Source organism: Neovison vison, chromosome 12 (genome assembly GCF_020171115.1).
Source record: "Neovison vison isolate M4711 chromosome 12, ASM_NN_V1, whole genome shotgun sequence".
In the NCBI taxonomy this organism is placed as follows: Eukaryota; Metazoa; Chordata; class Mammalia; order Carnivora; family Mustelidae; genus Neogale; species Neogale vison.
The window spans coordinates 135,011,689-135,037,486 of NC_058102.1; the positions used below are offsets into that span (position 1 = coordinate 135,011,689).

Genomic DNA, 25,798 nt, shown 5'->3' on the forward strand with positions numbered 1-25,798 from the left:
AAGATTATTTGACCATAGTGTTGAGGGTCCATAGCTGGGCTCTCTACTCTGTTCCACTGGTCTATGTGTCTGTTTCTATGCGAGTACCATGCTGTCTTGGTGATCACAGCTTTGTAGTAAAGCTTGGAATCCGGTAACTTGATGCCCCCAGTATTGGTTTTGTTTTTCAACATTTCCTTAGCGATTCAGGGTCTCTTCTGATTCCATCCATACAAATTTTTAGGATTATTTGCTCCAGGTCTTTGAAAAATACTGGTGGGGTTTAGATCGGAATGGCATTCCACGTATAGATTGCTCTAGGCAGTATAGACGTTTTAACAATGTTTATTCTTCCGATCCAAGAGCATGGAATGGTCTTCCATCTTTTTGTGTCTTCTTTGATTTCTTTCATGAGTGTCTGTAGTCCCTTGAGGACAGATCCTTTACCTCGTTGGTTAGGTTTATTCCTAGGTATCTTATGTTTCTTCGTGCTATATTAAATGGAATCGATTCTCTAATTTCCCTCTCTGTATTTTCATTGTCAGTGTATAAGAAAGCCACTGTTTTCTGTACATTGTCTTTGTATCCTGCCACATTACTGAATTGCTGTATGAGTTCTAGTAGTTTGATGATGGAGCCTTTTGGGTTTTCCATATAAAGTATCATGTCATCTGCGAAGAGAGAGGGTTTGACTCCTTCACTGCCAATTTGGATACCTTTTATTTCTCTTTGTTGTCTGATTGCTGTTGCTAGGACTTCTTTTTGTGTGTGTGTGTGTCTTTTTTTTCCAATTCATTTATTTTCAGAAAAACAGTATTCATTATTTTTCACCACACCCAGTGCTCCATGCAAGCCGTGCCCTCTGCAATACCCACCACCTGGTACCCCAACCTCCCACCCCCCCACTTCAAACCCCTCAGATTGTTTTTCAGAGTCCATAGTCGCTCATGGTTCACCTCCCCTTCCAATTTACGCTAAAGCACATACTCTGCCCAATGTCCATAACCCTACCCCCCTACTCCCAACCCCCCTCCCCCCAGCAGCCCACAGTTTGTTTCTGAGATTAAGAGTCACTTATGGTTTGTCTCCCTCCCTATCCCGTCTTGTTTCATGGATTCTTCTCCTACCCACTTAAGCCCCCATGTTGCATCACCACTTCCTCATATCAGGGAGATCATATGATAGTTGTCTTTCTCTGCTTGACTTATTTCGCTAAGCATGATACGCTCTAGTTCCATCCTAGGACTTCTTTTTTTTTTCCAATTTATTTATTTTCAGAAAAACAGTATTCATTATTTTTTCACCACACCAGTGCTCCATGCAAGCCGTGCCCTCTATAATACCCACCACTATGTTGAACACGAGTGGTGAGAGTGGGCCTCCTTGTAGTGTTCCTGATCTCAGTGGGAAGGCTGCAAGCTTTTTACCACTGAGGATGATATTTGCTGTGGTTATTTCATAGATAGGTTTTATGAAGTTGAGGCATGTTCCCTCTCTCCCTGTACTTTGAAGAGTCTGAATCAGGAATGGATGCTGCATTTTGTCAAATGCTTTTTCCTGCATCAATTGCGAGGACCATGTGGTTCTTCTCTCCTCTATTATTGATTAGCTCTATCACATTGATTGATTTGCGAATGTTAAACCATTCTTGCAACCCAGGGATGAATCCCACCTGGTCATGGTGGATAATCTTTTTAATGTGCTTTTGGATCCAATTTGCTAGGATCTTGTTGAGAATCTTAGCACCCATACTCATCAGCGATATCGGTCTGAAATTCTCCTTTTTGGTGGGGTCTTTGCCGGATTTGGGCATTAGGTTAATGCTGGCTTAAAGACAGTCTCTTCCATAAATGGTGCTGGGAAAATTGGACAGCTCTATGTAGAAGAATGAAACTCAACCATTCTCTTACATCGTACACAAAGATAAACTCGAAGTGGATCAAAGACCTCATCATGAGACAGGAATCCATCAGAATCCTAGAGGAGGACATAGGCAGTAACGTCTTCAACATTGGCCAGAGAAACTTCTTTCAAGCTATGTCTCCAAAGGCAAAGGAAAGAAAATTGAAAATGAACTGTTGGGACGTCATGAAGATCAAGAGCTTCTGCACAGCAAAGGAAAGAATTGGCAAAACAGAGAGGCAACCACGGAATGGGAGACAATACTTGCAAATGACAGTACAGACAAAAGGTTGTTGTCTAGGAGAAGAATAAATGAAACATGATGGGACTGTGAGGGAAACAAACCATAAGTGACTCTTAATCTCACAAAACAGAGGGTTGCTGGGGGGAGAGGGGTTGGAGAAGGGGGGTGGGGTTATGGACATTGTGGAGGGTATGTGCTTTGGTGAGTGCTGTGAAGTGTGTAAACCTGGCGATTCACAGACCTGTACCCCTGGGGATAAAAATATATGTGTATAAAAAATAAAAAAATTTAAAAAAGGTTGATATCTAGCATCTATAAAGAACTCCTGAAACTCAACACACACAAAAGAGACAATCATACATATAAAGAAATGGCTAGAAGATATGAGCAGACCCTTCTCCAATGAAGATATACAAATGGTTATCGGACACATGAAAAAACGTTCATCATCACTAGCCAATAGGGAGATGCAAATTATTATGCACCATCAGAAAGGATGAATACCCAACTTTCGTAGCAACATGGACGGGACTGGAAGAGATTATGCTGAGTGAAATAAGTCAAGCAGAGAGAGTCAATTATCGTATGGTTTCACTTAGTTGTGGAGCATAACAAATAACGTGGAGGACAAGGGGAGATGGAGTGGAGAAGGGAGATGAGGGAAATTGGAAGGGGAGGTGAACCGTGAGACACAATGTATAACAAACTCTCTGAAAAACAATCTGAGGGTTTTGAAGGGGCAGGGGGTGGGAGGTTGGGGGAACCAGGTGGTGGGTATTAGAGAGGGCACGGATTGCATGGAGCACTGGGTGTGGTGCAAAAACAATGAATACTGTTACTTGAAAAGAAATAAAAAATTAAGAAAAAAACCCTGACATTGTCTACCAAATCAAAGTACTTTTGCAAGCAAAAGTACTTATAGGGTTGGATCCCTACATGCTAAAATTGTTAGTATCAGTAAGTATGACACTGATTTTGAAATACAAAAGATTTTCAGTGCCTAAGTATTCTGTGGCAACTAAATAGAGTTCTTCCACTTTGATAGTCATATTTCCCTATTGAAAGCTTATTGTACATTATTTCTTAGATGTGTTTTATATACCTTCTTGCATGAGTGGATCAAGAAACTTTAAGATGGGGACACCTGGGTGGCTCAGTGGGTTTAAGCCTCTGCGTTCAGCTCGGGTCATGGTCTCGGGATCCTTGGATTGAACCCCGCATTGGGTTCTCTGCTCATCAGGGAGCCTGCTTCCCCCTCCCTCTCTGTCTGCCTGTTTGCCTACTTGTGCTCTCTCTCTCTGTGTGACAAATAAATAAATGAATAAATAAAATTATAAAATTTTATTAATAAAGAATAAAATAATAAAAATAAATAATAAATAATAAATAAAACTAATAAAATAAATAAATAAATAAATAAAATATAACAAACAAACGAACCATGAAACCAACAAACCAGAAACTTTAAGTTGGCTAAACTAGAGGATACAGGAAATGTAGGCATAGCAGTAGCTCACATGGGGATGGAAAAAATGAGTACTTTTAGTAACCCTTATCCCACAAGTGTATATCCAAGGCAATCAATTCATAATGCTCTCTCTGATGAAAACTCAATCATGCCTTCAGTTGAGCTATCCTTGCAAACGTGGACTGCCTAAATTACAGGGCAAACGGAAGAACGTGGTTAATGCTTGTCGTATAATGATAAAAAGGATTCTGCTGTACTGCACTAAGGATGTGATGTAGCATTCTACCATTGGCTTTCATATTTGTCCTCTCAGGGTCATTATTTATTCCTCTCATTAAAAGTTGCTTTTCTCCCCACAGTCAGCATGTTCACATTGGTATATGTGCAGTCTTCTCCATTAGTTATGCTCCTTTGAAACATCATCTGACTTTCGAAATCCTAACTGCATGTTTTTTGGGGCATATATTCTGTTATTTTGTTCAATACTTATAATGGGTTCATATTTCTGTCTTGTCACTGTCCTAAGCCACCTTCCTATCTCTAGAAAGAGAAAATGAAAACCTAATGTGTCCACAGCCAGGCATGAGGATTCATCTTAGTACTAACTGCATGATAATGTAGTTGTTTTTCATAGGTACATATAATTAACTATATGTCCCTTTTGCGTTTCAGAGTCTCCGGGAGAATATTCTTTGTTGAAGGTAAAACTTATATTTTTATTTTGAATCGTTAACTACAGATTGTATGAAATGTACACTACGTACTAATCCTATTGTTTCAATACCTCGGCAGCCTCCTGTCGAGGAGAAACATTCTGGTCCTAAGAAAGGAGGAGAAATGGAGGAAACACAAATATCCAAGTCAGGTAAATTTTACCATAGGAATATAAGAATGGAAAGAAGTACATTTCAATATTTAAAATGCTCACAGTCTTCTTCTTCTGAATTATGATTAATTTTTTTTGACCAAGTTCATGTGGAGGATTGGACATAAATAAGGGAGAGGGTATTGCTGATATTCATGTTAGAACAAAAGATATTTACAAGCCTATGAAAAAGAGCCTTTTTTGCATTTTAAATTTTTTATTTTTTATTCCCATGTATACAGGTCCGTGAATCACCAGGTTTACACACTTCACATCACTCACTAAAGCATATACCCTCCCTAAAGTCCATAACCCCTCCCCCTTAGAAAAAGAGCTTTTAATATTTATTAGTTTTAGGTCCGTTATTTTAAAATGAGAAGCAGACTATTTGATATGCAGGAATAATATCAAGTGAGTTTCCACTACTAAAACCTGTCAGAGTAGTGGACCCAAATTTCCCCCCCCCTTCCTGCTTTCCTCACAGTTTGGCAAACATTAAGGACTGATGTGGCAGATTATGCAGAGCTATATCTTGGTTAGCAGTAAGTGTGTGTGTCTTAATGGCTATAACATGGTGGTACTTCCTAAGTAGTATCATTGTGTGCAAAGTAAGAGAATTGGAAGGGGAACGAAAGCAGGGTCAGTTTGCTAGAATCAGGGAAGCTTTAGCCATGATTCAAAGTCCATTAGAAAGTTAATGACTTTTAAGGCATTTCCAGTTTTGAAGAATTGATAGTGACAAACGTGAGGCTTGCTCTGGAAGGTGAAGTTAAGGTAACAGAATGTGGCAGCGACTCAGTATGGGCCAGAATTTCTCCAATTTTACTGAATCATCGGAGACCTTGTTAGAAATGCACATGGTGAGGGGCGCGTGTGTGGCTCAGTGGGTTAAGCCTCTGCCTTGGGCTCAGGTCATGATCTTAGGATCCTGGGATTGAGCCCCGCATCTGGCTCTCTGCTCCGCAGGGAACCTGCTTCCACCTCTCTCTCTGCCTGCCTCTCTGACTACTTGAGATCTCTGTCTGTCAAATAAATAAGTAAAATCTTTCAAAAAGTAATGAACAGTATGACCACAGGTCTGGGCTCCTGCCTTCTGACCTGTCAGGTGATGTGAATGCCAGTGATCCTTGAGTCATGTGCTCCATTGCAAGGGTGTAGACTTCCACCTACGCACACTTGGAAAGGCCACTGGATACTTCAAGACCCCACAGGATGAAGGAAAACATTATTTTCTTTTTATTTGTAAGCATGTTTTCAGCTTGAGGCGAGCAAGGAGATGCAGAAAGGGTTGTCATAAATGTAAGATAACAGTGCTAAATAAAGCGGAGAGAAATCTTGGAATAATCCATAATAAAAGGGATGTCAAAGCAGAACAATCAATACCATAGTTCCAGCAATAACTCTGTCGTAAGGATTTCTGTATTTATTCTATGGAGAGAGAATGAGAATGACAGAGAGTGATCGGGGGAGGGGCAACGGGAGAGGGGAGGGATTCCTCAAGGAGACTTGCTTCCAAGCCTGGAGGCAGATGTCCGACTCTATCCCGGGACATTTCGATCATGATGGGAGCTGAAATCAAGAGCCAGATGTGCAATCTGAGGCTCTGTTCACATGTCCCCAGAAATTACTTTTTTTTTCTTTTTTTCAGAAATTACTTTTGAGGAAGGGGACAGTGATGGGAACAAGGGAAAAAAAAAAAGCATGTTAGCTGAGAAGTTTTGGAGTTGAGCAAGAAACTCCAGAGAATTCACTTAAGATCGTTCAAGGGTATTTGCACTAGAACGTATTTAATCATAGCAGCGCCACAAAGAATACTGAAAGCAGATGGAGTGCTAGACATGGGGTAAATCATAGCCACATATTCATCCTCTTCAGGTCTATTGGACATCAAAGATACAGGTTATTATGGTATTTATTATTCAAATGAGATACTGAAGCTATGCCTTTTTTTTGTAAAGATATTTAATTTTTTGATATGATAGTTGTTTCCAAAAACCCTTGAAAGACTGATATGATCTACCAAATCAAACTCTTTTTGGAAACTATAGAATTACAGGATTAGTTCCCTAAATGTTAAAATTTTTATTATTAGTAAGTGTGAAACTAATTCTGAAATACTTATTTTTAAAATTTTAATAAATAGAATCTTTTTAAAAAAATGAATTAGGAGAAAATAATTTCTTTTAGGCTTTTTTTAGCATTCACTTGAGAGTGGGTGGCAGGATTATATTTAGACATTTGTGCCCTGCTGGGAATACTAGGTAGAGGTCTAAAGATTGCTTATTGAAAACAAAGTTTCTTAGCCTTATTTTTATAGCTTTAAATTTACAAGTTTTGGTCAAATTATATTCAATGTAACTAGAAAAAGCAGCTTCCCAAGCCAAATATTAAAATATTTCCTCATTCTCTATGACTTTATTTTAGAGTTGGCTTTCCCAGCAATAATGGGAATCACTGAGAATTTACTATATGGTACCATCTTCTCAACTATGTATGCACTGTCTATCTCCTTGTTGTATTATTTTTATTTTTTTTTAGAGAGCAAGAAAGTGGGGAGGGAGAGAGGGAAGGCAGAAAGGGAGTGAGGGAGAGAACCCTAAGCAGCAGGCTTCATGCTTAGCATGAGGTCTGATGTGGGGTTCGATCTCATGACCCTGAGATCATGACCTGAGCTGACATCCAGAGTCAGACACTTAACTCACTGAGCCACCCAGATGCCCCTTTATTATTATTATTATTGTAATTATTACTTAATGATTTTATTTATTTGAGAGAGATTGAGAGAAAATTGGGAGGAGGGGCAGAGGGAGAAGCAGACTCCCCACTGACCTGGGAGCCTGATGCAGGACTCCATCCCAGGACCCAGTCATGACCTGAGCTGAAAGCAGCCATTTAACTGACTGAGCCACCCAGGTGCCCCCCTTCATTAATTTTGATGAATAGGTGGAATATTGGTTTTCAGGAGTACTATATCATTTAAATATAATATTCTCCTGATACTCAGTCTATTGATTAACCATATCTAATTTGTGCTCTACTTAATATACCAGTTAACTCAGGACCTTTCATCAGTCATATGATCAGATTGGTACTAATAAATTGTACAGTATTTTTTTCACCCTTGTAGTTTTATGTTCTTTCTTTACTTGTATACTAACACTGTATTTTCAAAAGATTTTCAATTATCTCCTAGAGTAGTGAATACAGACAATAAATTCAAAGTTCTTTACCTCTACAAGGGACTTGCTCCTGTTACTTCCTCATGAGCTTGGTGGATCCAAGAAGCAGGACTTTTAAAACAAAGCACCTACAGGAAGATATGGGACAGAAAAATTATAAAATAAATACATGCAACTTAAAACAGTTCATGTAGAATAATTCCCACTTGATGCCTTTTGTAAAGTAATGAGCAGAGTTGGTTGCTCGGGACCCAAGATTGTGTGTTTATTCATTTAATATAGATTTATTCTGTACTGGCCCTGATAATTTTATATCCTCAATATTTCTAGAACGATTCTGTCAGTTTAGGTGTACTTCATCTTTATTTTGCATCAGTGCCTTCTCATTCATCTCCCATCTTTTATTACAATGCCTCTCAAATTCATCCCTCCCCACAGCATTTAGAGTGATCTGCCTCAAATGCAAATATGACTGTGAACCATTGCTGAAAATATGTTTGTGTCCAGGTATCTTAAAATTACATATAAAGCTTTCATAATTTTGAGTTCTGCTAAACTCTCTAACCCTTTCTACTGCCTGCCCTTTTCTCTGCCATTCTGAACTGCTGGTGATGTCTTCCTCTTTGATTCCTGTATTTTAGACAGATATTTACCCTGTTGCTTGCTTCTCTCCCTTGTCTTATTACGGGCTTGTATACCCCGCCCATTTTCCGCCCTCTGGCCCCTTTGCATCTGTCTGACCTCAGTGTTGCTGTCTCAGTTCAGGCATTATCTCTACAAAATCCATTCCTGACACCTTTTATCTACATTCTTCTTTAAACCTGGGTACCTAGCACTTACTGGGTACTCAGTAAATAATTACTGAGTAAAATAAAGAGTGTTTACACAGAGATGATTTATGAGATTATCCCATACAGGGACTCCTGGGGGGCTCAGTCAGTTGAGTGTCCAACTCTTGATTTTGGCTCAGGTCATGATTTCAGAGTTGTGAGATCAAGCCCCATGTGGGGTTCAGTGCTGGGTTGGGAGCCTGGTCAAAATTCTCTCTCCCTCTTCTCCTCCCCCCCCTTAAAAAAAGAGAAAGAGAGAGATTGTCCCATACAGTCAAGTAACAAAAGGAATATATATACATAAAGAAGTATCTTACAGTTCATGTGGTGAAGACGCACTAGAAAAATCTGTATAGTACTAATGTAGCCCCAAGGAAAAAAATCTATTTATCTAAGGAAGGGTAGCCTTAATCAAGGATGACTTTATGTAGCAGTCTGTGTCCTATAAGATGTGAAGAAATTTGTCAAGTAGTAGAGGAAAACATTTTAGGAATGTTTACATTCATCAGGGAAATACACCCCTAGGAAGGCTGTACACTGATACAGGCATAAAAAATACTAGTAATTTTGGAAACCATGAATAATGTTGCAGTTGAAGCTTAGGGTGTTTTTTAAGAGATACTACAACAAGGTAAAGAATAGTCTGTTGTGATTTTATATCTTTCTGCTGCATTTTTAAAAATTTTATTTATTTGACAGAGAGAGAGAGAGAGCGATCACAAGTAGACAGAGAGGCAGGCAGAGAGAGGAAGGGAAGCAGGCTCTCTGGGAGCCTGATGCGGGGCTTGATCCCAGAACCCTGGGATCATGACCTGAGCCAAAGGCAGAGGCTTAACCCACTGAGCTACCCAGGGGCCCCTCTTTCTGCTGCATTTTAAAAATTTGTTTCTGATTGTTTTGTTCCTTGATATTAGGTGGGCAAATTTGTGAATGATTCTTTGAGATGTTTGTATGCCTTTAACCTAGTGACATTTAGTATTTCCCAAATGGTTTGCTGAAATTTTTGATAATTAAAAGTATTTCTTAAATATTCAGCTAAAGATTAAGTTTAATTTAAACTCTTAATTGATGAGATGTTGTTTTCTATCTTTATGAAAGTCATAGTTTTTATCTAACCATTCTAATTTGTCCATTTTAATAAAATATATAGATTTTTCAGCAGAACTAGACTTAGGAATGACAACAGAAAAAGAGGAAGAAAGTTTTAATGAAAGTGAAAATAAACACCTTCAGGTATATACAAATTTAAATTTAAATTTCCAATTTTATATTGTTTTCCCTGCTTTAAGAATGTAACATAGTTCAATTGAAATTATCTTCTGAACAGAACGTATCGAATTTGATAGATTATAACTTAATATTTAGTTTTTGTAAAATTTTACAAGTTACCAAATTTAAGATATTGTTAGAATTTATAGTAGCTTATAGTTAAACTTTATCCTTGGATTTGGACCAAAAAAATTCCTGAATATTGTTTGCTTCTTCCATTTTTGTAAGTTTTTACATGCTAAAAAGGTAACATCAAATACTGAACCGTATGTTTAAGCAGTTGAAATTATGAGCAGTATAACAATGATGACTACTGACTTAGACTCATGTAGAAGGAGTGGTTCTTGGTGGTTCTTAATGTGCAGTTCTCAGTGGTTCAAAATGTGCAGTTCTATATTGCCTGTCACTAATGCCAAGATTAAAGATTTATTTTGCCTTGTGATCTCTGTGTAGTTGACTTCAGAGAGTAGGGTCATAAAATCAACACAATTGCCTATTGTAGAATCACACCTTCCAGGATGGGACCTTTGTAGTTGGGTAATAAACAGGCACATTTTCAGTTATTTCATTTCAGTATAGGGAATCTGTAAATATTATTAACATTTTTTTTTATCTACTCTCAGTGGACATTACAATAGCTGGATACAGGCAGATAATTTATAGTGATGTATAATACTATCATAGTATATAATTTGAATTAAAATTTAGGAATTTATTTTTCTTTTCTGATTGATGTTTATTGATTTTGGCTCCATAATAAGTTTGCCTATTCTCTAGTTATTAATCTTTAAAAAACATCCTCAAATGCCGTATTGGGGCTCACTGTTTAAGGTATGGCAAGATAAAATGTTTTTAAGTTTGTAACATTGAAAATCATGTAATTCATTGTTTGGTAGATGTAACATGTAATGAATTGTTTAGTTTAAAAAACTGACAAAGTTAAGTTTATGGATTTGTGTTTTTCTTCTGTTTCAGGCTAGGCAAGTTATTTTTCGCTTCTTAGTTACAATCCAGTGACTTGGGAGCAGCTTAACATAGATTAAGAAATTTAACAGTTAAATTTTAATTATTTTCTAGTTTTTACTTTGTCCATACTTGATTACTTAAAGATAAATTTATTTTACAAACATGTATGCTGACAGGACATCTGAAAATCAAATACAGCACTTTCACTTTCCAGTTTTGTATCTGTCAAAAATGGCCCAGGAACCAGGAATGAATAAGGAATGTGATAGAGAGGATGATATATTGTTATATTCAGAACATCCCTCTGTTCAAAAGTGTGAGGACATGTGGACCAAACAGGACACATTAGAGTGGAAAAATAAGTTAAAACTCATCAACAGAGAGTTAAAGCAGAAGTTTGGTGAAGTTTGTGAAAAAAAACAAAAAAAAAACAACAAAAAAACCCCAAACCAAACCAAACCAAAACAAAAAACAAAAACAACATTACTGCTTATCCTAAGGAAGAGTCACTACATGGTCCCTTTACAGAAGGAGCAAACTTAATGGAAATACCTTCTAATTTGACAAATGATAGATTTTATTGTGAGAAAAAAGATGCATTTGCAGTGCCTGTCTTTGTCACACTTCGGGCATTACCTGAACAGAAAGAGTCTAGACTCAAAAATGTCGTTCTTTCTCATTCATTCTGGGATTGTAGTTGCCGGTCATCTTCTGATCTTTCCTTAAGTGAAAATAAATCAGACTCTGAAAATGATAACAAATCAGACTTTGAGCATATTTTTAACAAAAATGAGTTTTGATAGTGACAGAGAACATAAAAAAGTAAGGAATCCACGGGTTACATTTGAAGTGAAAGAAGACCAAGAGTTTGACATGCAAATGGCAAAAAAGTATAAACCAAACTAGTTATTTTAAAGATTTTATTTATTTGTCAGAGAGAGAGAGCAAGACAGTGTGTGCACACAAGCAGGGGGAAGTACTGGCAGGAGAAGCAGGCCTGAACTCTGTCCCAGGACTCTGGGATCATGACCTGAACCCAAGGCAGATACTTAACCAACGAGGTACCCATGCGTCCCAATTCCTCTCTTTTTATTGAAACAGAAATGAAGTAGAATTTATAAAAATTGCAGTTACTTGTAATGATAAACATAAAATATTTTTATCAATTAAAATTATGACAAACTAAGAGTCAAATGATATAATTAATGAAAAAAGTTCTGGGATGCCTGGGTGGTGCAGTTAGTTAAGGGCCTGCCTTTGGCTCGGGTCATGGTCCCAGGATCCTGGGATGGGGTCCTGCATTAGGCTCCCTGCTCAGTAGGGAGCCTGCTTCTCCCACTGCTGGCACCTCCTCCTGCTTGTGCTCTCTCTCTCTCTCTCTCTGATGAATAAATAAATAAAATCTTTAAAACATGTATAATTAATGAAAAAAGTTCATTTTAATGAATAAACTAGTAACAATTGTCCTTCGTATCAAACTTCTATTAAAGATTGAAGAAACGGAGAAGCACCAAAATGATGAAGTGGCAGTATTAGAAAGCATATATTCTTCTTCTGCTGCTGGACTAATGCATCCAAAAGGGAGTGGAAAAACTGGTAACAACCTATGTCCTATTACAGAAAATGAAGAATCTAATGGGTAAGCCTGTAGCAATATTTAAATAGTAGGTAATTATTATTTTCCTATAAAACAAATTCTAGTTGGAGCTACACTCATGATTAACAAATTTTATGTTTTTTAATAAGGCTATTTCATCTTGGGTACTAATCAGAAAAATTTAAATAATGAGATACCATTTTTTGCAATCATAATGATAAATATTTTATTAAAAAATTAACAACCAAATTTAGCAAATGTGAAGAAAAGGGCATTCTTTTTTTTTCAATTCATTTATTTTCAGAAAAACATTATTCATTATTTTTTCACCACACCCAGTGCTCCATGCAAGCCGTGCCCTCTATAATACCCACCACCTGGTACCCCAACCTTCCACCCCCCCGCCACTTCAAACCCCTCAGATTGTTTTTCAGAGTCCATAGTCTCTCATGGTTCACCTCCCCTTCCAATTTACCCAAATTCCCTACTCCTCTCTAACGCCCCTTGTCCTCCATGCTATTGGTTATGCTCCACAAATAAGTGAAACCATATGATAATTGACTCTCTCTGCTTGACTTATTTCACTCAGCATAATCTCTTCCAGTCCCGTCCATGTTGCTACAAAAGTTGGGTATTCATCCTTTCTGATGGAGGCATAATACTCCATAGTGTATATGGACCACATCTTCCTTATCCATTCATCCGTTGAAGGGCATCTTGGTTCTTTCCATAGTTTGGCGACCGTGACCATTGCTGCTATAAACATTGGGGTACAGATGGCCCTTCTTTTCACGACATCTGTATCTTTGGGGCAAATACCCAGGCATGCAATTGCAGGGTCATAGGGAAGCTCTATTTTTAAATTCTTGAGGAATCTCCACACTGTTCTCCAAAGAGGCTGCACCAACTTGCATTCCCACCAACATTGAGATATCACCTTACACCAGTTAGAATGGCCAAAATTAACAAAACAGGAAACAACATGTGTTGGAGAGGATGTGGAGAAAGGGGAACCCTCTTACACTGTTGGTGGGAATTCAAGTTGGTGCAGCCTCTTTGGAGGAAAGGACATTCTTATACACTGTTGTTAAATAAAATTGGTAAACCCTTTCTGAAGGTGATTTAGCAGTGTGTTTCAAAAATTTTAAATATTCTGACCCCTTATCCCAAGAACTTCATTGCCAGAACTAGATCCTATAGGAAAATGTGACTTGTGTAAACACACACACACACATTATAAGGACATTTATTATACATTATATATATATACATACATATATATATATATATAATGACATACATTAAGGATATTTATTATAGCATTATTTTCATATAAAAAAGTTGGAGATAGTCTTAAGTATCTGTCAATAGGGAAGTAAATTTTCACCCCTGTAAAACAATGTAGTATGTTTTACTGTTGGAAAAAATGAGTTTAGGTCTACAAGGTACTGATTGTTTAACAAAGTATATTTAAATTTTTTGGTTTGATGTCATGTTTTATGCAAATTTTAGAATACTTTTATTTACTTATTTATTTTTCTATCCCAGCATTTCTTTTTCTTTCTTTCTTTTTTTTTTTATTATGGTATGGTAGTCACCATACAGTACATCATAAGTTTTTAATGTAGTGTTCTGTGATTTGTTGTTTGTGTATAACACCCAGGGCTCCATGCAACACATGCCCTACTTAATACCCATCATTGGGCTCACTCAACTCCCCCACCTCATTCCCCTTTAAAATCCTCAGTTTGATTCCCAGAGTCCATAGTCTCTCATGGTTCATCTCCCCCTCTGATTTTCCCCCCTTCATTTTCCACTTCCTTCTAATTCCTCCATGCTATTCCTTATGTTCCACAAATAAGTGAAACCATGTCATAATTGTCTTTCTCTGTTTGACTTATTTCACTCAGCATAATCTCCTTCATTACGTTGATGCAGATGTTGGTATTCACCCTTTTTGATGGCTGAGGGATATTCCATTGTATATATGGACCATATCTTCTTTAACCAACAGACGACCATATCGTCTGTTGAAGGGTACCTCTGCTTCTTCCACAGTTTGGCTATTGTAGACATTGCTGCTATGAACATTGGGATGCATATGGCCCTTCTTTTTATTACATCTGTATCTTTGGGGTAAATACCTAGTAATGCAATTGCTGGGTCTTAGGGTAGCTCTGTTATATATATAATATATCTAATATGTATATTAGACTATACCCAACTTTTTTATATGAAAAAATATATATGATTAGATATTAATATATATTTATATAAGGTTTTTATTTATTTATTTGACAGAGAGAGATCACAAGTAGGCAGAGAGGCAGGCAGAGAGAGAGGAGGAGGCAGGCTCCCTGCTGAGCAGGGAGCCCCATGCAGGACTCAATCCCAGGACCCTGAGATCATGACCTGAGCTGAAGGCAGAGGCCCAACACACTGAGCCACCCCCGCACCCTGTTTTTAACTTTTTGAGGAACCTCCGCACTATTTTCCAAAGCGGCTGCACCAACTTACATTCCCAACAGTGCAACAGGGTTCCCCTTTCTCCACATTCTCTCCAATACTTGTTTCCTGTCCTGTTAATTTGAGTCATTCTAACTGGTATAAGGTGGTATCTCAATGTGGTTTTGATTTGAATTTCTCTGATGGCTAATGACGATGAACATTTTTTCATGTGTCTGTTAGCCATTTGTATGTCTTCTTTGGAGAAGTGTCTGTTCATGTCTTCTGCCCATTTTTTAAATATAATTTTTTATTTTTTTAATATATAATGTATTATTAGCCCCAGGGGTACAGGTCTGTGAGTCGCCAGGTTTACACATTTCACAGCACTCACTATAGCATATACCTTGCCCAATGTCCATAACCCAACCACCCTCTCCCTACCCCCCCCTCCAGCAACCCTCAGTTTGTTTTGTGATATTAAGAGTCTCCTATGGTTTGTCTCCCTCCTGATCCCATCTTGTTTCATTTATTTCTTTCCTACCCCCCAAGTCCTCCATGTTGCCTTTCAACTTTCTCATCTCAGGGAGATCATATGATCATTGTCTTTCTCTGATTGACTTATTTTGCTCAGCACAATACCCTCTAGTTCTATCATCGCAAATGGCAGGATTTCATTTCTTTTGATGGCTGCATAGTTGTCCATTGTATGTATGTATGTGTGTGTGTGTGTGTGTGTGTGTACCACATCTTCTTTATCCATTCATCTGTTGATATCCATTCATTCATCTTGAAAGAACATCTAGGTTCTTTCCATCGTTTGGCTATTGTGGACATTGCTGCTATAAACATTCGGGTGCCTGTGCCCCTCCGATCACTACATTTGTATCTTTAGGGTAAATACCCCGTAGTGCGATTGCTGGGTCATAGGGTGGCTCTATTTTTCATTTTTTGAAGAATCTTCATGCTATTTTCCAGAGTGGTTGCACCAGCTTGCATTCCCACCAACAGTGTAGGAGGGTTCCCCTTTCTTCGCATGCTCACCAGGATTTGTCATTTCCTGACTTGTTAATTTTAGCCATTCTGACTGGTGTGAGGTGGTATCTCATTGTGGTTTTGATTTGTATTTCCCTGATATGGAGTGATGTGGAGCACTTTTTCATGGGTCTGTAGTCCTGCACATTTTTTGACTTGATTATTTGTTTTTTGGGTGTGGAGTTTGGGAAGTACTTTATAGATCTTGTATACCAGCCCTTTATCTGTAGTGTCAGTTGTGAATATCTTCTCCCATTCTGTGGGTTGTCTCTTTGTTTTGTTGACTGTGTCCTTTGCTGTGCAGAAGCCTTTTATGTTGAGGAAGTCCCAAAAGTTCATTTTCACTTTTGTTTCCTTTGCCTTTGGAGACATGTTCTGAAAGAATTTGCTGTGGCTGATGTTGAAGAGGTTACTACCTATGGGCTGCTCTAGGATTTTTTTTTTAAATTATTATTTATTTATTTATTTTCAGAAAAACAGTATTCATTATTTTTTCACCACACCCAGTGCTCCATGCAAGCCGTGCCCTCTATAATACCCACCACCTGGTACCCCAACCTCCCACCCCCCTGCCAGCTCTAGGATTTTGATGGTTTCCTGTCTCACATTGAGGTCTTTCATCCATTTAGAATTTATCTTTGTTTATGGTTTAGGAGAATGGTCGAGTTTTTTTTTTTTGAAAAATAGAATACTTTTAAAATCTGATGTGTTGCAAAAGGAAGTTACCTGCTATACTGGCACACTTATTACCAACAAAATTGCTAGTCACTAGGTTTTGGTTTTGGTTCCTAATGCATGAGTGCTCAAATGTTGGACCCTCAAATTGATCTGAATATTACCAAGAGATTTCATATGGCAACTTGTCCCATGTTCTATGCAAACTTTCATTTGACCCCTGTGCTATAAACTAAGATGCTGCTAATGTGTTGAATCATCTTCTTAAGGTACCATGCATGCGTGCTATTATCCTTCCTTTTTAAAGAGAATCTATTTCTATATGCACCCCACCAAAATTTTCAATAGTAACTTCAAATTATAGAATTTATGAGAATTCAATTTACAAAATAGGAATATTTTCTACATTCTAAACCCCTTGTACTTTCCTTACAGAATTTTAATCTGACTAATGATTTTGGATAGTAGAAGATACCCTAGAGTTAGATGATTTTTATCAAGCATGAAATACTGCTGTTGGAACTTAGAGTTTTTCTGTGGTCTTTCCAAGCATGAGAAAAATGATATTCAGGTTATATAATACTATATATCTAGAAAATGTTTAAGGAGCCTTTTGCTTGTATAATTTCATGAATTATTTAATTCCTTGGTCTGGCTTTTTAAAAAGATTTTTTTTTCTTTATATTAGAAAGAGAGTGGGGGGTGAGGTGTGGTGGTGGGGAGAGGGACAAGCCAGCTTGGCACCGAGAGAAGAGCCCTGTGCAGGGCTTGATCTCACAACCCTGAGATCATGGCCTGAGCCAAACCAAGAATCAGAGACTTAACCGACTAAGCCACTCAGGCATCCCCTTGGTCAGGCACTTAAAAAAAAATAGTGCTACATATATGCAATTTAAAAAATTTCAAGATATTACAAAAATACTACATCATCATTGTGTAAGGATTGAACTAAACAAGAAAATTAAGTCATCTATGATCATTCCACTTAGCTATGAAATCCTTAAAAGAACCATGTAAACTCAGTGATCCTTATTTCCCTCCCATTCACTATTGAATTCTCACTAGTAATTTTCACTCCCATTACTCCAGAATTGACTTTTCAAAGGTTACCACCGATTTTCATTTTAATAAATCTAGACATAATTTCTTAGATCTCGTTTTATTTAACCTATCAGCAATCTTTGACCCATTGGAAAACTCTCTTCTCCAAAATTCTGTCTTCGTTTAGCTTTCAGAATATCACTCACTCACCTGGTTTCCCCACTGCCTTTCTAGTCTGTACATCTCAGCCCGATTTGCTTCTTTCTCTTCATTCTCCACCTCTTCCACATTGAAGTCTTCCAGGAATCAGTCCTTGATCTTCCTTCTCTTGACTTTTACTATCTTGAATATTCTAATGATCCTCAAGGTTGTATCGCCAGCCCACATCTCTCTGTGGGATTCCAGACCTACATACAAAACCACCTATTTGATATTTCTTTGGGATAGTTATTGGGTATTGCAAAATTATCATGTCCAAAATTGAACTACTGATATGCTTTCTTATACCTGCCCTTCTTGTCTTTCCCAATTAAGTTAATGACAATTCTTCTAGTTGCTCTGCCAAAAAACTTGGTATCATCTTTGACTCCTGTCTTTTTCTTTTTCGTACATGTCCCATCTATTCTGTCAGCAAATCTTGTCAGGTCTTCTTTCAAAATATATCCAGAAGCCAAACACATCCTCCATGACCAAGCCACCGTCATCTGTTGTCTATATAAGTGTAATAATTAACTAATTGGTCTTCTTGTTTGTTTGTTCTTTTGCCTTTTCTTTTTCCATTAATTCTAAACACAGTGGATCTTTTAAAACACAAGTCAGATTATGTCTTCCTCTGCTCAAACCCCAATTGTCTACGATTTCACTCAGAGTATGTGCCGAAGTTTTTTCTAACACCTACAAAGCCTTGTATGATCCATTCATCTCGGGTCTCTCCCTATTGCTTACCACCTCTCCTTGATTTGAACTCCTATTTTCTGTCCTTTTCACTCTGTTGAGGCACACTGAATGTTTTTCTTTTCTTTTCATTCTTTCTCTTTTTTTTGCTCACTATCAACACTTTGAGCATACCTCTCTGCTTGCTGTTGACTCTGTCTGGAGTGCTTTTCCCAACAATACTCTTACAGCTTGCTTGCTCCTTGCTCCTTCCTTTTTTTTTTAAAGTTTTGCTTAAAAATTAAGGCTTTTCGGGGTGCCGGGATGGCTCAGTGGGTTGAATCTCTGCCTTCAGCTCAGGTCATGATGCGGGGGTCCTGGGATGGAGCTCTGTATAGTACTCTCTGCTCAGCAGAGGGCCTGTTTCCCCTTCTCTCTCTGCCTGCATCTCTGCCTACTTATGATCTCTTTCTCTGTCAAATAAATAAATAAAATCTTAAAAAAAATTAAGGCCTTTCTTGGTTATCCCGATTTCTTGGTTATTCTATATTTCAGGAAATACCCTGATTTCTTGGTTATCCTATAGCACATCAAAATTTGATTTCTCTGCTTTAGTTTTTCTCCTCTACTACTGTCTATTTTGCCTGGGTAGTTTATTGTTTATTGTATTTACTTCACTCATGAGTAGGATTTTTATCTGTTCATTGCCATGTTCTCAGTGCCTAGAAAATGTTCTAGCATATATAGTTCTATTCAATATATGTTTATTGAGTGAATGGGGTTTAAACTGCATATACTGTTTCTAACATAATACTAATTCTCACTTAAACAAAAGGAAAGTTTGTCATGGGTCCCTTCTGACAATTTAACTTGTCAGTTGTATGCATTTTTTTTAAATTTTTTGGGGGCCCAATATTGTGGTTACTTTCTACTTATTCTTTTACTGGTATTCATGTTAGTTTTTTTTTTTTTTGGGGGGGTATTCTTTTTTTTTTTTTTTTTTTATCTACACTTCTTCTTTATTAGAAATTATCAAAAGGGTAACAGGAGGAAAACTGCCCATTAAACTTCCCCATCTTGTCATTATGAAAACTTATAAACACAGAAAAGTTGAAAAGGATAATGAACATGCATTTACCATCCAACCCCCACCCAGTTTAAAAGCTAACAGTTTGTAATATTTGCTTTATCTTCCTATAATTTTCTTTTTTTTTTTTTCCCCAATTTATTTATTTTCAGAAAAACAGTATTCATTATTTTTTCACCACACCCAGTGCTCCATGCAAGCTGTGCCCTCTATAATACCCACCACCTGGTACCCCAACCCCCCCCCCCGCCACTTCAAACCCCTCAGACTGTTTTTCAGAGTCCATAGTCTCTCATGGTTCACCTCCCCTTCCAATTTACCCAAATTCCCTACTCCTCTCTAACGCCCCTTGTCCTCCATGCTATTGGTTATGCTCCACAAATGAGTGAAACCATATGATAATTGACTCTCTCTGCTTGACTGATTTCACTCAGCATAATCTCTTCCAGTCCCGTCCATGTTGCTACAAAAGTTGGATATTCGTTTTAATTATAGTAAAATGGATCAAAGGAATCACAAACTTCATTTATATTTTATTAAGGAAACTGAAATATGATGGTTTTTTTTTTTTTTACCAATTAAAGTCTGTTTCTTTGTAATGAGAAAAAACACTACAATCTGTTCAACACTGGGCTGGACACTGCAGTGATTGGGGGCAGGGAGGGAGGGGCAGGGCAAGGCCTCTGAGCTGGATTATGAATGTCCAAGGCAAAACCTTCCAGAAGACTCTTCCTGACCCCTCGGGGCAGAAATAAAAAGCACATGTCACCATTGATTCAGATGAGAGGGAACACCAAGCTGGGCCTCAGCATATCGCCAAGGTCAGTGCAGAGGTGAGGACAGGTCAGCGAGACGGGGATCTGTCCCTGAGGGGGGCACTGCCAGTCAGGAGGTAGTTGGAGGAGGAAAAGTGCTTCTCCAGTCCAGGGCTCGCCCTCCTCTTGAGAACACCTTTCTCCCAACCTGAGAGTGGCGGCAGCGCCAGGCTGGGCAGTTCTAGGGGAGGGGAGCATGGCAGTCGCTGGGCCTCGGCCCCCTGCCTGGTTGCTCTCCCTTCTCCTGCCCTAAGGCTGGCACACCACAGCAATGGCTCCATGACGCTGCAGCTAATTGTTTTCAGGAAGATCCTACTTTTTTGGATGTTAAATTTTAACTAGAATTGTTATCTGTTTAACAGTTTTAAAACAATAATTGCTAGCTTTGTTTTTGTTTACAGTGCTCTTAGGGGCTCATGTTCAATTCCTAAATTAATAATCTCTTGTGGGAAATGTAGTCTTTTTGTGAGTTTATGTAGCTATATGCTAATAATATTCTCTTGCATGCATTTAGTCCATGAAAAAATAATTATAATTTTGTATTAGTAAATCTAGCTTTTTATATTAGGATTAAATAGTAAGCTAAAAGTATACAAAAGTTACCAAATCATTTTCTTTAAGAAAATTAAAAAGAAATTATTTGTGAGAGAGAGAGTATGAGCAGGAGGGAGGGGCAAAGGGAGAGGGGGAAGCTCAGTGGGGAGCCTGATTTGGGGTTCGATCCCAGGACCTGGAGATCATGACCTGAGCTGAAGGCAGACCTTATCTGACTGAGCCACCCACGCACCCCCAATAATTTTATTTTCAAACAAAATTAATCACATTATTGCTATTTTTGACATGTGAGTATTGTTGAATTTTGTCCAGATATTTTGACGTATAATTGACAGATAACTGTGTAAGTGTAAGGTATACCTGTATTACTTTCATACACTTTTATATTGTAAAATGATAATAGTGTTAATAGCTCTATCACCTCACATAATTATCATTTCTTTTTTAGCAACTCTTTTAGCAACTTTCAAATATATAACAGTATTATTAACTGTAATCACCATTCTGTACTTTACATCCTCAGATCTTACTAATCTTGTAACAGGAAGTTTGTACCCTTTAGCCAATATCTACCCATTTCCCTCAGCTTCCTACTCCTGGCAACCACAAATCTATAAATGTGTTTTTTTTCACGATTCCATGTGTAAGTCAGATCATAGAGTATTTATCTTTTTGCGTGACTTCCTTCACTTAGCTTAATTCCCTCAAGGTTCATTCATGTTGTTGCAGATGGCAGGGTTTCCCCTCTTTTTTGTGGCTAAAAATATTCCATTGTAAATGTATACCACATTTTAAAATCAGTGGATCCACTGATGGGCACATAGGTTGTTTCCGTGTCTTGGCTGTTGTAAATAATGCTGCAGTAAATGTAGAGGCACAGATACCTCTTTGAGATACTGATTCATTTCTGTCAGAATGTTCCCAGAAATGGGATTACTGGATATTCTGATAGTTCTATTTTTTCGTTTGTTGAGGAACCTCCACACTGTTTTGCACAGTGACTGTACCAGTTTACAGTCCTGTAACAGTGTGTAAGGATTCCCTTTTCTGTACATCTTTGCCAGTGGTATCTCTTCCCTTTTTGATGTAAGCCATTTTAACAGGTGTGAGGTGATAGGTATATCTTTATGGTTTTGATATGCATTTCCCTGAAGAATAGTGATGTCGAGCCCCTTTTTTGGTCCTGTTGGCCATTTGAATATCTTCTGAGGAAAGCTGTCTATTGAGATGCCTTGCCCAGTTTTTAATTGAATTGTTTTTATGCTGTTGAATTGTATGAATTTTTTATATACTTTACATATTAATCTTTTTTTAGATAGTGTGGTTTACATATATTTTCATCCATTCTGTAGGTTGCTTTTTCATTATGTTACTTGTTTCTGCTTTGTTTTTTAGATTTTATTTAAATTCAACTTAGTTAACATACATTGTATTCTTAGTTTCAGGGGTAGACTTTAGTGATTCATCACTTGCATGTAAAGCCAGTGCTCATCATAAGTGCCCTCCCTAATGCCCACCACACAGTTAGACCATCTTCCTGCCCACCTCCCCACCAGCAGCCCTGTTTCTTTCCTCTAGTTAAGAGTCCCTTACGGTTTGCTTCCATCTCTGTTTTTATCTTATTTTTTCCTTAAGCCCCTGTCCCTAGCCACCCCGATTCCTACACTTTGTCCCCTGTGATCCTTTGCTCTTTTTGAGTGCTTTCAGCCAGTCTCCCAAGTTAATGCTGGTCCCCAGACACAGGGCACTCTCGGACTGGGGTATTACTTTCCAACTGGTCACCTCTGGTGGCTCCCTTCCCCTTTTGTTTATCTTCCAATACCAGTCCGCCGTTCCCACTCTGCTTTACCTGCCCACTGGCGTCTTCTGCCCCTGTAGAGATCCAGACGTGTATAATTCTGATCTCAGGCTGATTTCATGGGTGATTGGAGTTCCTTGGTAGGTAATCAGCTCACTATGGGGTACAGGTTAAAAAGGCGCCTCCTCCTACTTCCCCGCCATCTTGTCTCCTTCATTCTGTTAATGTGTATCAAACTTACTGATTTGGTTTGATTGATTTCTATAGGATAATTTTGCTCAGTAAAGTATTCTTGGTTGGCAGTTCTTTTCTCTCAGCATTTTTTTTAAAGATTTTATTTATCTGACACAGAGAGAGGGATCACAAGTAGGCAGAACAGCAGGCTGGAGAGAGGGGGAAGCAGGCTCCCCCCTGAGCAGACAGCCTGATGTGGGGCTCAATCCCAGGACCCAGAGATCATGACCTGAGCTGAAGGTGGAGGCCCAGCCCATTAAGCCACCCAGGAGCCCCTCTCTCAGCATTTTGAATATACAATCCCATTCTTCTCCTGGCATATAAGGTTTCTGCTGAGAAACTGCTAATAGCCTTATGAGGATTCACTCGTAGGTGACAAGCTGCTTTTCTCCTGCTGCTTTTATGATTCTCTCTTTGATTTTGATTTTTGATGGTTTTATTATAATGTGTTTTGGAGAAAATCTCTTTAATTAGTTTTTTGATGACTGAACTTCATAAACTTGGATTCCAAATGTTTCCCCAGGTTTGAGAGTTCTCACCCATGACTTCTTTAAGCTTTATGTCTTTTTCTCCCTTTTCCTCCTTCCAGAACTGCAGTAATTTACACATTGTTTCTTTTAGTGGTATCCCGTAATCACATAGGGTTTTCTCATTCTTTTCTTTCTTTTTTCTTTGTTCTCCACTGATTGGATAATTTGAAAGTTCTAAAATTTGAAAATTTTAAATTCACAGGATTTTTTTGATCCATTTTCCTCTCAGTGATTTCTTTTCTTTTCTCTCTCTTTTTAAAAAGATTTTATTTTTACTTATTTGACAGAGAAAGAAAGATCACAAGTAGGCAGAGAAGCAGGAAGATAGAGAGGGGGAAGCAGGCTCCCTGCAGGGAGCCTGATGCCAGGCTGGATCCAAGGACCCTGAAATCATGACGGGAGCTGAAGGCAGACGCTTAACCAACTGAGCCACTCAGGCACCCCTGTCAGTGATTTCTATTGCTTTTTTTCATTTCATTCACTATATTATTCAGCTCCAGAATTTTTTAGTTATTTTTTAACTATTTCCAGCTCTTTTAAAAAATGTATATTTTATTTATTTACTTAAGAGAGAAAGTGAAAGAGATCAGGTTGGGAGTGGGACAGAGAGAGGGAGAGAGAATGTCAAGCAGACCTGGGGCTCAATCCCACAATCCTGAGGTCATGACCTTAGCTAAAACCAAGAGTCAGACACCTAAACGACTGAGCCACCCAGGTGCCCTTCCAACTCTTTATTAAACTTCTCATTTTGTTCTTCTAGTATTTTTCTCATCTTATTGAACTGGCTTTTTTTTTAAGATTTTATTTGTTTGTTTATTTATTTATTTTAGAGAGAGCATGTGTGTGAGCTGGGTGAATAGCAGAGGGAGAGGGACATGCAGACTGCACTGAGCATAAGCCCGATGCAGGGGTGGATCTCATGACCTTGCTATCATAACCTGAAACAAAATCAAAGGTCAGGCGCTTAACAGACTGAGCCACCCAGGCACCCCTGAATTGGCTTTTTGTGTTTTCTTGTAGCTCACTGAGTTTACTTAAAACTTCTATTTTGAATTCTTTTTTGGATAAACTACTGATCTTCATGTGTTTGAGATCAATTATTGGAAGATTATTGTGATCATTTTGTGGTATCATATTTCCTTGACTTTTTATATTCTTTGAAGTTTTACATTGCTGTCTTTGCATTTGAAATAGTCTTTAATGACTACCTTTCCAGTGTATCCAAACCTGTTTTGCTTTGTTTTGTTTTGTTTTTGCTCTAGTGGTGTGCTGGAACTTTACTGTAGGAAATCTAGTTTTCCAAAAAGGCTCTCTCTTCAATGGGTGATTATCTAGGTGTGTTCCAAGGGCTCCCAGATGTGGTTGAGAGGAAGGGGCTGGAGCCAGTCTGTGGGCTATTGCTGCCTCTATAGCTGGGACTGTAGTGAGTGTGTCTGTTATCTGATGCATGGGTAGGCAAGAGTTTTCCTAGGTCCCTTGGTTTATGATGCTTGGTTCCACAGCTCCTACAAAGAGGTCCACAGCTGTTTTGTTGCCACAAAGACATTGTATTGTAATTGTATATTTATCAATCTTTGAAGCAAGGGATGTGTATTTGCTTATATATGATTGGACTTCATAACTGTTCTGTGAACTAATAAATGAATTGAGATGGCTAGCAGAATTTTACAAAAAATTGTTTTTTATTCTTTACCAGTAAAATTATTAGAAAACATTGGTTTTTTAAATCCTTTAAAAAAATTTTAAAGGATTTTTTAAAAATTTAATTTTTTCCCAGTGCTCCAATATTCATTGTTTATGGACCACACCCAGCACTCCATGCAATATGTACCCTCCTTAATACCCACCACCAGGCTCAACCAACCCCCCACCCCAACCCCTCCAAAACCCTCAGTTTGTTTCTCAGAGTCCACCACTCTCATGGTTTGTCTCCCCCTCCGATTTCCTCCAACTCACTTTTCCTCTCTATCTCCCAATGTGCTCCATGTTATTACTTGCTCCACAAGTAAGTGAAACCATATGATAATTGACTCTCTCTGCTTGACTTATTTCACTCAGCATGGCCTCCTCCAGTTCCGTCCATGTTGATAAAAAATTTGGGTATTCACCCTTTCTGATGGAGGCATAATATTCCATTGTACATATGGACCATATCTTCTTTATCCATTCATCTGTTGAAGGGCATCTTGGCTCTTTCCACAGTTTGGGGATTGTGACCATTGCTGCTATGAACATTGGTGTAAAGATGGCTCTTCTTTTTACTACATCTGTATCTTTGGGGTAAAATCCCAGTAGTGCAATTGCAGGGTCATAGGGAAGTTCTATTTTTAATTTCTTAAGGAATCTCTGCACCGTTCTCCAAACTGGCTGCACCAACTTGCATTCCCACCAATAGTGTAAGAGGGTTCCCC

The 25,798-nt window shown here is 38.2% G+C and overlaps 1 protein-coding gene across 1 annotated transcript in view; it reads left to right on the forward strand.

Annotated features, from left to right (window-relative positions):
• The window catches only part of LOC122891190 (ankyrin repeat domain-containing protein 26-like), a 131,633-nt gene that overhangs the window by 45,469 nt on the left and 60,366 nt on the right, over positions 1-25,798 (forward strand). The window contains exons 17-20 of the mRNA XM_044226681.1: positions 4,266-4,294; positions 4,386-4,458; positions 9,618-9,700; positions 12,193-12,341. Coding sequence (XP_044082616.1) covers positions 4,266-4,294; positions 4,386-4,458; positions 9,618-9,700; positions 12,193-12,341 — 334 coding nt within the window. The remainder of the gene's footprint in view (positions 1-4,265; positions 4,295-4,385; positions 4,459-9,617; positions 9,701-12,192; positions 12,342-25,798) is intronic.